Here is a 14,678-nt window from a genome sequence, read left to right as displayed (position 1 = left end):
TATTAGGCTAATAAAATCAGCTTTTCGAAACGCTGACACTTTGACATAATTTTCTTCTACAGATCTATTCCATTCTATGCTAAATCTGATTTCTTTGTGATCACTGTTCCTTTGCTCACTCCCTATTTCGATGTCATTAATTTGTGTTTCCCTGTTATTTAACACTAAATTTAAAATATTATTTTCCCGCTTTGGTGCCTTAATGTGTTGCATAAGAGAGCAATCGTCAATTAATTCTAGAAAATCTTCTGCTTCATTATTCTCTGTTCTGTTAAATCAATTTATTCCACCAAAATTAAAGTCACCCGTGACACAAATACTGTTAGACCTAGATGCTCTAGATATTTCATCCCATAGGTGCTTTGCTTCCATCCTCTCTTAAGTTTGGTGGCCTGTACATAACTCCTATTATACGATTATTTGCTTTTTCATTTAATTCTATCCTAATACTTTCTGTGTGTGGCTCAGTTTTGATTCCCTCTTTGAGATTACGTTTCAAATTTGCCCTAATATATATGGCTACTCACCCTCCTCGTCTAATATATCTATCTGTGTGAAATAGTTTAAATCCATTTATTTGATATACCTGAGGGCCAGTAACACAGCCATGGCTTCAACGAGGACAGGAAGCTAGCAGCTTGTCAAAGGTTTCCCCCACCACCATTTGTCCTGATGGTTTCTGCATGCTGGATCTTACAATTCGGCTGGATCTTATAATTACAATTAGAGTTTTACCGTTTTTGGCAGCGGCTGAAAGGATGTTCCATGAGTTTATAACCCTATTGGTGAAAAACACCTTTTGTTTACTGTCTTACATTGTGTCTTCTTGAGCTTGAATCCGTTGTTCCTTGTGTGTGCTACATCCCACCTTGTGAAGAAGTGGTGTGGATCAAGTGGTGGAGTTGGCAAACTACTCTCTGCTACAAGATGAAATTGACATTATCCCGCCGCAATGAGACTTTGACCCGTAGGGATGGTTAAATATAATTGGCAATTTGCGTGACTATATTCCATTTTTTTTATATCCATTACAATATTTAATTATTTGTTAACGTCTTTAGACAATTGTTAAAGGCAGATATCAGTGATCATTGACCATTAAATGTGAACTTAAATAAAAAAAAAATCAGGCAGAGTCCATCAAAATCCAGTAATATTCTTGAAAATCATAACACACAGAAATCACAATAACGTGATGCATCAAATGAATAAATCCACAAGGGCCGTGGATTAAGTCGAATAAACACTTATACGCCCTCCCCGAAATGGACTGGACGTACCCCCAGGTGCGCTCGACGTTTTCGGGTGACCGAGCGGCAACACTGAAAAGTGCATACTCTTTTCGCTGTCCTGACCTTAATTTTCGATGTACAGACTTCATTTTTGTACCAATGTGTTCGCAATGGAATGATCTATAAAAACATATGTATATGTCACCAAAGCATGAGTTAAATCATACAAAAAGCTAAAGGACTACATCGATCACTAGCCGTGAGCTCAAAACAGCGACGAAATGTTTCTATTCTTTTCTGGGTTGTCAACTCTACACTTGTATAACAGCGTTAAATTTGGTATCACTGTGATCGCAATTAAATTCCCTACACGGACATATGCATATAAAGGTAGAATCATGATCGCGGCCCACACCAAGAGTGTGTGAAGTGGGCGATTACAATCGCCGTGTCAACAATACAATAGTCTTTCCACTAACTTACAATACAATGCCGTTCTCCTAAATAGGCCATGTGCCTATTAGAGAAAACGGAAATTTAATGGTAAACATTTTCATACTATCCCCAAGTCGATCGAATAAGAATTGGATTTTATACAAATTTAGATTGGATTTTAATCGCGCGTAAATTTACGACGCTACAGCAACTAGTGGTCAAAATACCGATATTTACCCGTCGTTTATTTACGACCCAGGTGCGCTAAAGTGTTTTAAATAATATAATTAGGCCAGCGTCTGGGATGCTCTTGGACGCAGATTCGAATCCTCGTCACAGTCTTTGTGGATTTGTTAGTTGACTATCATACATTATGATATCACCATCACATCTAATGTACCTTGATATTTGTAGGATAGTTAACCGACATAACATAGTTATATACATTTATTGATAACAATCAGAGAGAACCCATATTTATAAACAGACAAACAAGAAATCCGTTCGACGTCCTCCCCAACAATCAATATCTTGCTTATCCTCCGTTGCTGTTTATAACCTCCAGCAACCTCTGAGGTGACTTGGTTGTAGTTTAGCTGCGGGTTACAGTGGCACAACTCCTAGAGCTAGATAATACAGGTATAACTCCAAGAGCCAGATAATACAGGCACAACTCCAAGAGCTAGATAATACAGGTATAACTCCAAGAGCTAGATAATACAGGCACAACTCCAAGAGCTAGATAATACAGGCACAATTCCAAGAGCTAGATAATACAGGTACAACTCCAAGAGCTAGATAATACAGGCACAATTTCAAGAGATATATAATGGAAAATTAATCCATTGCTTTGAGAAAATAGGCAAAGTAGCATTAGAAAAAAATTAAAGTCACATACCACTAAGGAGAGAGAGAGAGAAAAAATGCAAGCTGGAATGAGAACGGCGTTTCCTCTACAGGCGACGAAAACAAACTGGTGAACATCTTCTGCATAAGCAAAATAGACAGAGAAGCGTTTCTTCTGACATCATTTAATGTAATTTTAAAGTCAAGCTTGACTAGGGCCTTTCGGTTTGAGAGATTGACAACGAAGAGATTGGTAGCGCTGCATATGCTGCAGCTTCACAGCCTAGGGGGATCCCAATCCTGAACTGATTATCTTTCAGTAAGGTGACTGTTCCTGACTGATTGACCTCACTGCTGCCTTAGCTTTGAGGCGTTGGAGGGTGTTGCCAATGGCATTGGGCCTGATTCCCCCATCTTTTATTTTCAGAGCACAGAGTGCTGCTCCATGGAAGAGAGGCTGATGTCCTCAAGGGCACCACCACCACCTCTCAGCCAAAGCAACACTTGCTTCCAGTGAAACACTTACAGTCAGTGCAGCAATCACAGTCAGTGCAACACTCTCAGCCAGTGAAACACTCACAGACAGTAAAATTCTCATAGCCAGTGCAACTATAGAAACCAATGAAATACTCACACCAAGTGAAAAGCTCAAAACCAAGTGATTCATTCACAGCCAGTACAACACTCGAAGCCTGTGCAACACTCACAGCCAGTGCAAGACTCGTAGCAAGTGAAACACTTACATCCAGTGAAACACTCACAGCCAGTGCAACACTCACACCCAGTTATATACTCAATGCAAATGCAACACTCACGATAAGTGCAACACTCACAACCTTTGCAACACTCACAGCAATGCAATACTCACAGCCTTTGCAAGACCCACAGTCAGTGCAAGACTCACAGCCTTTGCAAGACTCACAGCCAGTGCAAGACTCAACCAGTGAAGCACTCACAGCCAATGCAACACTCACAGCCAGAACAACACTCACAGCCAGTGATACATTGAAAGCCAGTACAAGACTCACAGGCAGTGGAACACTCACAGCTAGAGCAATCTGTCTTGCAACTCTCACAGTCAGTGCAAGACACGCAGCCAGTAATACACTCGCGCCTGTGCAACACTCAAAGCCAGTACAACACTCATAGCCAGTGCAAGACTCACAGCCAGTTCAACACTCACAGCCAGTGCAAGACTCACAGCCAGTGAAACACTCATATTCAGTGCAACACTCATATTCAGTGCAAGACTCACAGCCAGTGCAACACTCACCTCCAGTACAAGACTCACAACCAGTTAAACACTCACAACCAGTACAACACTCACAGCTAGTGCAACACTCACAGCCAGTGCCACATTCACAGCCAGTTCAACACTCACAACCAGTTCAACACTCCCAGCCAAGGCAAGACTCACAGCCAGTGCAACACTCACAGCCTTTGGAACACTCAGAACCATGGAAACACTCACAGCCAATGAAACACTTGCGGCCAGTGCAAGACTCACAGCCAGGTAAACACACAGCCAGTGAAACATTCACAGCTAGTGCAACACTCGCAGTAAGTGCAACACTCATAGCCAGTGCAACACTCACAGCCAGGGAAACACTCATAGTCAGTGAAACACTTGCAGCCAGTGCAAGACTCACAGCAAGTGCAAAAATCACAGCAGTTTAACACTCACGGCCAGTGCAATACTCACAGCCTTTGGAACACTCACAGCCAGTATAACACTCACAGCCAGTGCAACACTCACAGCCAGAGTAAGACTCGTAGTGTAAGACTCAGAGATAGTGTAAGACTCAGCGATAGTGTAAGACTCAGAGATATTGTAAGACTCGGAGATAGGGTAAGACTCGGAAATTGTGAAAGACTTTCAGGTAGTGCAAAGCTCACAGCTATTGTTAGATTCAAAGCTATTTCAAGAATCTTAACTATTACAAGACTCTCACCCCCTAATTCGTGTTATAATAAGCTTTTCACTCTCTAACAACCTCATAATTTTGATGAATTAAAACAATGTTTCTTTCAGGATAATAAACTAAGAGGATTTTGCAAATGCCCGTTATTTATACTACGTAAAAACATTAAAATAATACAAGATTAAACAAACCAATTATCCCTTTCATTGAGAGACGCCTCAGCATCCTCAATTGATAGGGTAATATTGACAAAGAAATCGGGCCAAAGTCGAGCAGGAGATATCATTGAGCATCGGTTCCACATGCTGTCGAAATTCTCCACAGTATTCCTCTTCTCCATTGTTGTTGGGTTCACCAGCGCCAAAGTCTGCGGCGTTGACTAGGCGTCCATCCAACCACTGAAACGGGCCATTACTTTCTTTCCTGAAGCCCACATGCGCTACAATATCAATGAGTCCTGTGATATGAATACAAAAGAACAGTTGTAATAATATTGTAAAATTAACTAGATTTGTACATGCATTCTCACTCAGTGCAGTTTTAGCACTCACACAGTGCTCGATAAAAATTACAGATGCATAATTGAATGCAAGGAAAAGAAAACAATTATGCGCAATAGCATTCAAAGCAATTACAATCGGAATAGTTGAAATCAGATAAAAACACCGTAATCGTTTTGTCTTTCAAAAATTATTTTACATAAATTAATATAACTATGGTAGCATTTAAATACGTGCTGTATACTGCAACTTAAAACAAGAATCACATACAAAGTGTGGTGGGTTACCTAGACATGGCATTTTTTAAATGAAGCAAGTCATTGACTGCATTTTTAATAGTGTTGTGTCAGTTATGCAAGGAAATGCCTCGTAGTATAGAAATGATTCAGAGGAGTATGTAGATCAAAGTACTTGATGGAACGTAGCTCACCTGAACCTGATAAAAAATTCTCAGAGCTATTGAAGGAATGTACTACCTAGTTCATTAATACAGTAAAGACAAGAAATGGTGTTATTATATACGGTAAGAAGGTGAGAGAAAACAACAAAGATGAGATGCAAGAACATACATATTTTAAGAATATAATAATTGACAGTTTGAACTCAAACGAGGGAGAGATGGGCAGACTGTATAATTTGCATAATCTTGTACAGTTTGATATTATTTGTCACTGTGTCACACATGACTTCCACTCCCGCTGGAAGAGTCTTGTGTGACTCTTGAAAGAGTGAACATTGCGTGTAAGGTAATGTGCGAGTTACTGAAGCTGTCATGGGCCATCCATGTAATGACGAAGATAAAGATTTAGCCTAATGTTTGCTAGTGAATGATTATATATATATCTATATATATATATATATATATATATATATATATATATATATATATATATATATATATATATATATATATATATATATATATATATATGCGAACAAGCCTGAACGGTCTCCAAGCATATATATGCAACTGAAAACTCACACCCCAGAAGTGACTCGAACCCATACTGCCAGGAGCACTCTGCATCTGGCGTACAAGACATCTTAACCACCCGACCAACGCGACCGGACAAAAGAGGATGGTAGCCGAGGCTAATTCCCCATCCTTCCGCCGAGTTTTCAGTTGCATATATGCCTGGAGACCGTTCAGGCTTGTTCGCATTTGTGTTCCACACGTGTGCTCCAAAGAATGAGGTGATTTGATAAAATACCATGCCCAAGATTACCATCAGAGTGCCGGTGGGAGGATGGGGAATTAGCCTCGGCTACCATCCTCTTTTGTCCGGTCGTGTTGGTCGGGTAGTTAAGGTGTCCTGTACGCCAGATGCAGAGTGCTCCTGGCAGTATGGGTTCGAGTCACTTTTGAGGTGTGAGTTTTCAGTTATACTAGATTTCTGTTTTTTCTTTTAGATCTGATGATGAATACGAGAAGTATTCGAAACGTTATGCATTTTAAAGTAAAGAATCTGAAACAAGATGTTCAGTATATCCCTGGTTGCCTATTCATCTCTATATATATATATATATATATATATATATATATATATATATATATATATATATATATATATATATATATATATATATATGCGGAAAATCCACAGAGAAATATGAAATGAGGTGAACGTTTCGGCTTGTTAAAGCCTTTGTCAACACCAGACTGACGAAAGGAGAAGGGAGAAGGGGGAGGAAGGGGCATCTTGGGAACAAGAAGCGCCCACGAACACACCCCGCAGCTCTACGCGTTTGTTGACAAAACAGTGAACAAGTGTAAGGGTACCTTAGCGAACATTACATAGCTCAGGACACCTTATCTATTATCTTTATCACCACTGAACACTCTCTAGAATTGGGGGAGTACCTGGACAATATCTACAAAGAAAACTGTGGTGTTTGTATGTTACTGAGGAAGTCTTGGTTGTAGGGATGATATAAAGCCATTGCTTGGTTATTGACTTTAATACTTAAACTGATACATGACTAGTAGCTTCCAAGCTGGTAGCGTCCTGTACGCTCTTTTGTTTACCATCCTTCTGGCGTCTGACTCGCCGCACATAGAAAACGGATGGTACCATTTTCTGTGAACATGACATCCCTCCTTTTCTTTAAAAAGAATGAATAGAGGATGTCTACCATGCTTGTAGCACAAAGCAAAGTTTTGACACAAAGTAAGTTATTAACATATCAAGAGATATTGCAGACATTTAACATTAATTAAGCACACAAAGAATTTAAACAACTTAATCTTTACCACAAAGGATTAAAAATACATATGCAATGTTAAACAAACATGAAAGAAACTGTAATACAAGGTTACAAAATATTGAATAAGAAATCTACATTATTCAACAATATTAAATTTAGTTTAGCATAATAAGTAAATACTTTGCATTACATAGGAACACAATTAATCATCAAATCGTGTAGGGCGTTTAACATGACGTTTAGGACGAGAGTCCCCAAATATAAGAACATCCCTTGATGAATTGTTTGTCGGGTTATAACTATTTTTTTCTTTATCGTTTGTACGACTTTGCACTTCATCATTTTCTACACTAGTTGGAATCACTTTGAAATAGGCCATATTACGTGTTATACTATGATCTCTATTACTCGCTGTTACCATAGTTCCTTTTTCACTAACCACTTTATATGGTTTTGTATGATATGGCATATCTAGCTTTCCCGCTTTTTTCTTTTTAACGAGAACAGTATCTCCAACCTTTATGAATTGTTCTTTTGCACGTTGATCATGAGCAATTTTCATTTTATCCTTGGCTAGTGCATCTTACTCAGTGAGACGTTTATCCGTTACCTCGGCTGGCATGACAGGTAGTGAGATCCTCATAGGACGTCCAAATAAAAGTTCGCCAGGCGACTTGCCCAGTGTTCCATGTGGTATTGCACGGTAGTTCCTGAGAAAAGCACACATAGCTTGTTTCCAGGATCGTCCTTCGGCATGAGCATAGCGTACCGCTTTCATGAGAGGTTGCATGAATCTCTCGACTTCTCCATTTGCTTGAGGATGTAGTGGCATCACACGGCAGTGTTTGAATCCAATATACTCAGCAAAATTAACGAAGTCTTGTCCATTGAATGGCGGTCCATTGTCCGTCTTGACAACTTCAGGAATGCCAAAATTTGAAAAGATCTTGTCGAGCTTCGGGATGACAGCCTTTGCAGATGTAGAAGTGATGATTTCTACTTCTGGATAACGTGAGTGATCATCAATGACTACCATCAAGTACTCTCCAGTTGGTAGTGGTCCGCAGAAGTCCATCGATACTGCCGTCCATGGTGCAGCAGGTAGTGGTGAAGGTTGTAGAGGTGTTGGTCTTGAAGTATCCACTGCAGCTAGGCAAGGGACCCAGGCATCATGCATATCCTTTGCTTGACGATCAATGCCAGGAAACCATACCTTTTCTCATAGCAGCTGTTTGGTCCTAACAAGACCTTGGTGTCCTTGATGTGCAAGCTTCAGAGCACGTTGCTGGAGAACAGCTGGAATGACGATACGAGTTCCTCGCAGCACGGTGTTGCGTTATTGCGTAACACTTAATTCTGTCTGGATGCGTTCAAGTGCTCTGAATGCATCTTGGTCAACTCCTGAGGGTGGGATGCGTGGAAACTTTTTCTTAGTCAATGCATCCACTGTTGCTTGCAGAGTTGGGTCCTCTAGGGTTGCAGTACGGATTTCATCAAGAGTGAGAGCCTTAGGGACTGCATCACAGGTTACAGAGTGTACATATTCCTCGGCAACTTGCTGATGCTTGGTGATGGTGAAACTGTTGGCAGGATGTCGACTGATATAATCAGCGGGGTTGCCTGCACCCGGCTTGTATTTCACCGTAAAGTTGTATGGTTGCAGACGATGAACCCATCTCTCAATGCGAGCTGGTGGTTTGGACTTTGGATTATTGAAGATGGTTTCCAACGGTTTGTGGTCAGTGATGTTACGATATATCGTATCGTGTTATTTCATCGCACAAGGGCACGATTATTTAAGTCATACGTTCATTATTACAGGATGAACGAGGTTAACAACCATGGAGGTCGTTAACGGTCAGCACGGTATGGCTCGTCCGGTGGCGGGAATTTCTGTTAGCCAATCAGAACCACCGGGCGAGGTAACGTGTGCTGGTCGGAGCATGTGGAGAGGCAGACATCTACTCCCCTCCATTGAATCAACAGGCTGTCGTCGCGTTTGGATGTGTGACCAACGGACCCAACTGTTAGTGTGCTCCACCCTCACGAAGGAAGAGGACCTCGAGGCATGGTCGACGTTCTTGAAAGTAATGGAAGATAACAGCTTTGAGATTTAGAGGTCGGCGTGGAGGTAACGCGCTGATTTTCCGAATAGTGGTCCTAATTACGGACAAGTGGATGAATTTATAAGTGGAAAGAACAATCGGATAAGAGACGACCATTTCATGGTCGCAGTGTCTCTCTCTCTCTCTCTATATATATATAACTGTACTTGTGTACAATGCACACATATATATATACATGTAATATATTGTATATAAGGTGATTAGAGATATATCCGAATATATCCATGATGAAGTTTTATACCATCTTATTTTCTTGTGCTTTGTCAGACCTCAGCACAAAGTGTCGCACCTGACAATAGGTCCGGCTGAGGCTGACACCTGTTCAGATTCATGTACCCCGTTGTAGTACAACGAAGATTAGGATAAACATTAAGAATAAACCTATCTTAAATGTGTTGGGTTGTCAACAGTTCGATCCCAACAGTGACTATCGTGGTGAAAGGCGCACCAAGCAGATACACATTGAAGTGTTCACAGCCCCATACAAGAGCAAGAGCTTTCTTCTCTGTCTGACTGTATCGTTGCTCAACATCTGTGAGAGAACGGCTGGCGTAGGTAATTACTACTCTGGAATCTGGTTGACCAGGTTTGTGTTGGGCTAAAACAGCACCTAAACCAACAGGACTAGCATCCACCGTTAACTCAGTGTCCATTTATGGATCAAAGTATGCAGTAGTCGCATTCTCTACTAGTGCATCTTTCACAGCATCAAATGCATTTTGTTCGATATCGCTACAGTACCATGATGCATTTTTCTTCAGGAGCTCACGTAGAGGCTTCGTAATGGTAGCAAAATCTGGAATGAAGCGAGAACAGTAGTTTGCCATTCCCAGAAAACTATGTACTTCAGTGGACGTTGAAGGAGGTGCAGCATTCTTTATATCTGCAACTTTCTTAGGATCTGGAGATAGACCTTTGGCACTAAGTACATGTCCAAAGAATTCAATTTTATGTTGATTGAACTCACACTTTGCTCGGCTTAGCGTCAGAATCTTTTCTCGTAAGCGTTGCAATGTTGCACGAAGAGCTTTGTCGTGTTCAGCTTGGGTACGGCCATAAACAATGATGTCATCAGACATGTTGTCAGCATTAGGTATATCTTGCAATACCTGGCTGATGATGTGCTGGAATACCTCAGCAGCACTGTTGATACCAAAACTCAGGCGCTTGTACCTATACAGACCTCGATGTGTCGTAAACGTTGTGATGAAGCGACTCTCCTCATCAAGTTCAAACTGATGGTAGCCCTTGTTTAAATCTAAACTTGCTAAACACAGTTGCACCATTCAAGCGGTAAATCATATCATCTACAGTGGGTGTATGACGGCGTTCACGCATTATTGCCTTGTTGGGAACACGCATGTCTACACAAATGCGTATCTCATCTGGATTCTTCGGCTTTGGTGGAGTGACAATGGGGCTTACCCATGGTGTTGGGCCTGTTACTGGTTCAATGATATCTAGTTCCATTAGCCTATCCAGTTCGGCATCGACTTTCTTGCGAGAATGGAATGGTTGTCGGCGATGTGGTTGGGCAACTGGAATTACATCTGGGTTGATATGCAGATGTACTATGTTATCAGTATAACAACCTATGGATTTAAATTGATCAGAAAATTCAGCAACAATAGCATCAACATTGTTTGCAGATTCCACTGCTACAGCATTAGAAAGCTGAAGTAGCCCCAATTTGGTTGAAGTCTTGTAACTGAGTAAAGACTCCTTTGCATTCCTAACAACATGGAATGTAGTAATGAGCATTGCATTCTTTGACTTAATCTCTGCAGTGAAAGTTCCAATCACTGGCAAGGCTACCTTTGAAGCATAGGCAGTGGCTTTGCCATTATAGTTCTCAAACTTTGGGAACTGTTTTTTAAATTTCTCATAGTGGCACTCAGCAATGGTGTCAATGTTTGATCCAGTGTCAATGAGAACTTTGAGACAAATACCAGCAACGTATACACATGTCTCTGGGTTGTTTGAAAGATCATTCCATTCTGTGATTGCTTGTACTCCATAAGTATAATCACATTCACTGTCATCTGAGACTGGTTGTAATGAAATGTTGTTTTGTACATTATTAACATTCTGGATATGAGGTGCAACTTCAGGACCTTTCTCTCCATGTCCCTCGCCGTCTCCGCATAAGATTTTCCTGGCGAACGGGTACATTCCCTGGATCTCTTCCTGTAACATTCCGGCGTGAGCTTGAAAGAATGGAGCACAGCTCTCTTTACAACATCGTAGTCGGTGCACTCTCTGAGGTCGAGCATGTTGTAGGCTTCACGAGCTTCACCGGTGAGCCTACTCTGCACCAGCTCCGCCCACACCGCCCTCGGCCACTTCTTCAAGGTAGCGACCTTCTCGAAGTGGTCGAAGAAACCTTCAGCTTCGTTTGGTACAAAGACCGGCAGATCTTGCTCCTTCACGCGGCGGTCTTCCTGCTGTGGTGGAACAGGTGGAGCTAGCCCTAGCTCAGCTCGCTTCAGCTCCACATCCTTGTTAGCTTCTATCTCCTGCTGTTTCAGCCTAGCTTCTAGCTCGCGCTCCTCTCGCCTTAGCTGTGCTTCTCGCTCTTGTTCTTCCTTGCCCAGCTGTGCCTCTCGCTCTTCTCTGTGCAGCTGTGCCTCTGCTTCTCGCTCTTCTTTGCGCTGCTGTGCCTCTCGCTCTTCTTTGCGCAGCTGTGCCTCTGCTTCTCGCTCTTCCCTTCTCAGCTGTGCCTCTCGTTCCTGTTCTTCCCGCTTCAGTTGTGCTTCCAGCTGCAGCTTCATTATCTCCAGCTTAACGCTGCGCCTGCTGCCGCTGGATCCTCTGCTGCTCCCACCAATGCTCAGATGTTCTCCCATACTGGCAGGTGTTTGTGGCCGTTCCCCCTCCAAAGCTTCGTCTCGTGCCCTGAGCTGTGCCATGATCTCCAGTCTTCTCTCTCCCACTCTGGAAGATCTCAGCTTTATCCCAAAATGGTCTGCTATCAATTGTAGCTGTGCCTTGGTGCACTCCTCCAGCACCTGCTCATCTCTAGTGTCAATGAACCTTGTTACTTTATCATCCTCCATCTTGTGCCATGAGTGTTAACCTGCACCTGATACCTAATACCACTGCAAAGTACCACAACTGCAACCTTTATCTTGATCGTTATCCTGGCAAGGTCGCCAATGTCGGGGTTCACCATAAGAGGGTGAGCAACAGTGTACGAGATGTCCTCTCAACGGTCGCACTATTAGCGATAACCATTACTCACCGTAGCCCTGCGGGTCTTCACTCCATCCTCGCGGCGCCACTGTACGCCAGGAGAGTACCCCAGTCGATCCCCAACCGGCCTTAGTAGTTAGAGATGAGTGGGGACACAGTTTGCTCTTTCAACTGTGTGCCCGCCCCGGCAAGGGCTCTACTATTAACCACAAGGTCGCCAACTGGTGTTTCCTGTGTCCAGTAACACGTCAGTGGTTTCGTAGAATTGTGATAACAGCGGCAAGAACACACTCAATAGATCTGATATCAGGCAGGTATGTATCTATCACTCTCACCTTTGTAATAGTTAAGTAGCAGCAAGAATTATGGAGGGGTAATACAAACGAGAAGGAATTTTGTATTTTACTTAAAACTCAAGAGATCATATTCATATATCCACAGGCGAACAAGTACAAGCAGGAGTCGCTCTCTCTCTCCTCATATAATTTGGGCACACTATATGGCAACACACTTTCCCCCTCGCGTCAAATGTCAAAATCAGCTGAGCGATTCTCACTGCGCGAATGTTCGTTTATCTGTTTGTCTGGCGTGAGACGCCTGCTTCTTTAAATTCTCAACTATCACTGTATTAACACACAACACGATTACTGCTATAATGGCAATAGAACGCAGATGATTCACTGCACTGATCTTGAGCTCAATCACATATTTCTATATTAATGAACATAATAATTCACTATCATGGCATAACACACTGTACTTCATATTTCGTAGGCGAATATTCAATTGATCACTGCACACATGAGAAATTATTCAACACACAAGCATGTATATATATAGATAAATCATAGATATCAATAATAGTAATAATATCAATACTGGGCACATAGCCTAACACCAATAACTGGTTCACTGTATATATATATATATATTCTCTGGCATAACTTATACCATAAATGTCACATGAAAGAATTCATCAACTAACACAGCAAACTCTTCAATAATAACACAGGTGTATCCACACACCGCAAATATCCTGTGAGAACTTTCTCCAGCCCCACTTCTCACAACTGTGTCCTACCGTGACATTGGTGAGCCTTGCTCACGACATACAAAATACTCTAGCTAAATAATATAGCTGACTAAAGGGGAATTGGGAGGGAAACTAGAATCACCTACTTCCACCTATCCTCCGGTGAGAGTTGAGTTGTAGCTCCTGGTCCAGGCTCCCGCCTCGTGTAGGGAACGCCCCCACACACACCCTGTCGTGTCCTCCAGGAACCCAATCAACGTCCCAAAATAAACGCGTCGTCTCCGTGTTCTGTCCTCCCCGGGTCCGTGCTCCTCCTCCTCCACGTCTTGTAGGGTTGGAGTCGGTCTCCCGGCCGTCAACTTCTCCTCCCAACTACGGCTGCCAACCTACGTCTCGGCTGCAGTCGTACGGATTCCCAATTAGTATCTTCTTTCACTGCTTTCCAGTGGATTGGCCCAGCCACTACGTCGTCACTGTGAAGCTATCAGACGTCTCAGACGATACTGCCTAGACTTCACCTGCACAGCACCCGACCCTGGAGCACTTGATACTCAATATTCCGTCAATTCCCTCTTCGGTCCACACATGGAATGAATGAAGACCTCTCGGCGTACTTGAAGACTACGGGTGACGCGTAAAATCCACGGGAGTGGCGTATACTGTCAGATTGACAGGATCAACCTTCACACATCCGTCTACCTTGACGTGTCGTGACAGACTGATTCCCTCACAGAGGATTGGCCCAGCCACTACGTCATCACTGTGAAGCTATCAGCCGTCGCATACGTTGCTGCCTAGACTTCACCTGCAAAACACCTGTCCCAGGAGCACTTGTTGCTCAATATTCTGTCAATTCCCTCTCTAGTCCAACACATGAACGAAGGAAGACCCCACAGGTGCTGTCAGACCGCTGGTGATGCGTAAGTCCTCCGGAGACGGGGTAAACTGTCCAACTGACAGGACCCCCCAGCGCACGTCCGACCTCCTTGACTTACTGTCTTAGACTGGTCGTGCCACCGCGGCGCGATGACCAGACCCCCCTTCCTTCGTGACGTCATACTTGCCAAGAGAGGTTTTCATTGGCTCCCTGTGCCACGTCGCTGTCGGTGACCAATCTGGTGTCACTGACGTCACACAGTTTTGGCGGCAAAACGAAGGGGCCAGAGCCATATTGGCTCCTTAAAGGG

The 14,678-nt window shown here is 42.8% G+C and overlaps 1 protein-coding gene across 1 annotated transcript in view; it reads right to left on the bottom strand.

Annotated features, from left to right (window-relative positions):
- Positions 1-2,100: 2,100 nt before the first annotated feature.
- The window catches only part of LOC138369791 (C-type lectin 1-like), a 35,561-nt gene continuing 22,983 nt past the window's right edge, over positions 2,101-14,678 (bottom strand). Inside the window, exon 3 of the mRNA XM_069333418.1 lies at positions 2,101-4,892. Coding sequence (XP_069189519.1) covers positions 4,663-4,892 — 230 coding nt within the window. The 3' untranslated portion in view covers positions 2,101-4,662. The remainder of the gene's footprint in view (positions 4,893-14,678) is intronic.

The sequence above is a fragment of the Procambarus clarkii genome, chromosome 4 (assembly GCF_040958095.1).
Source record: "Procambarus clarkii isolate CNS0578487 chromosome 4, FALCON_Pclarkii_2.0, whole genome shotgun sequence".
Classification (NCBI taxonomy): domain Eukaryota; kingdom Metazoa; phylum Arthropoda; class Malacostraca; order Decapoda; family Cambaridae; genus Procambarus; species Procambarus clarkii.
The sequence above is the reverse complement of the archived record's forward strand: the minus strand, read 5'-3'. Positions and strand labels throughout refer to the sequence as shown.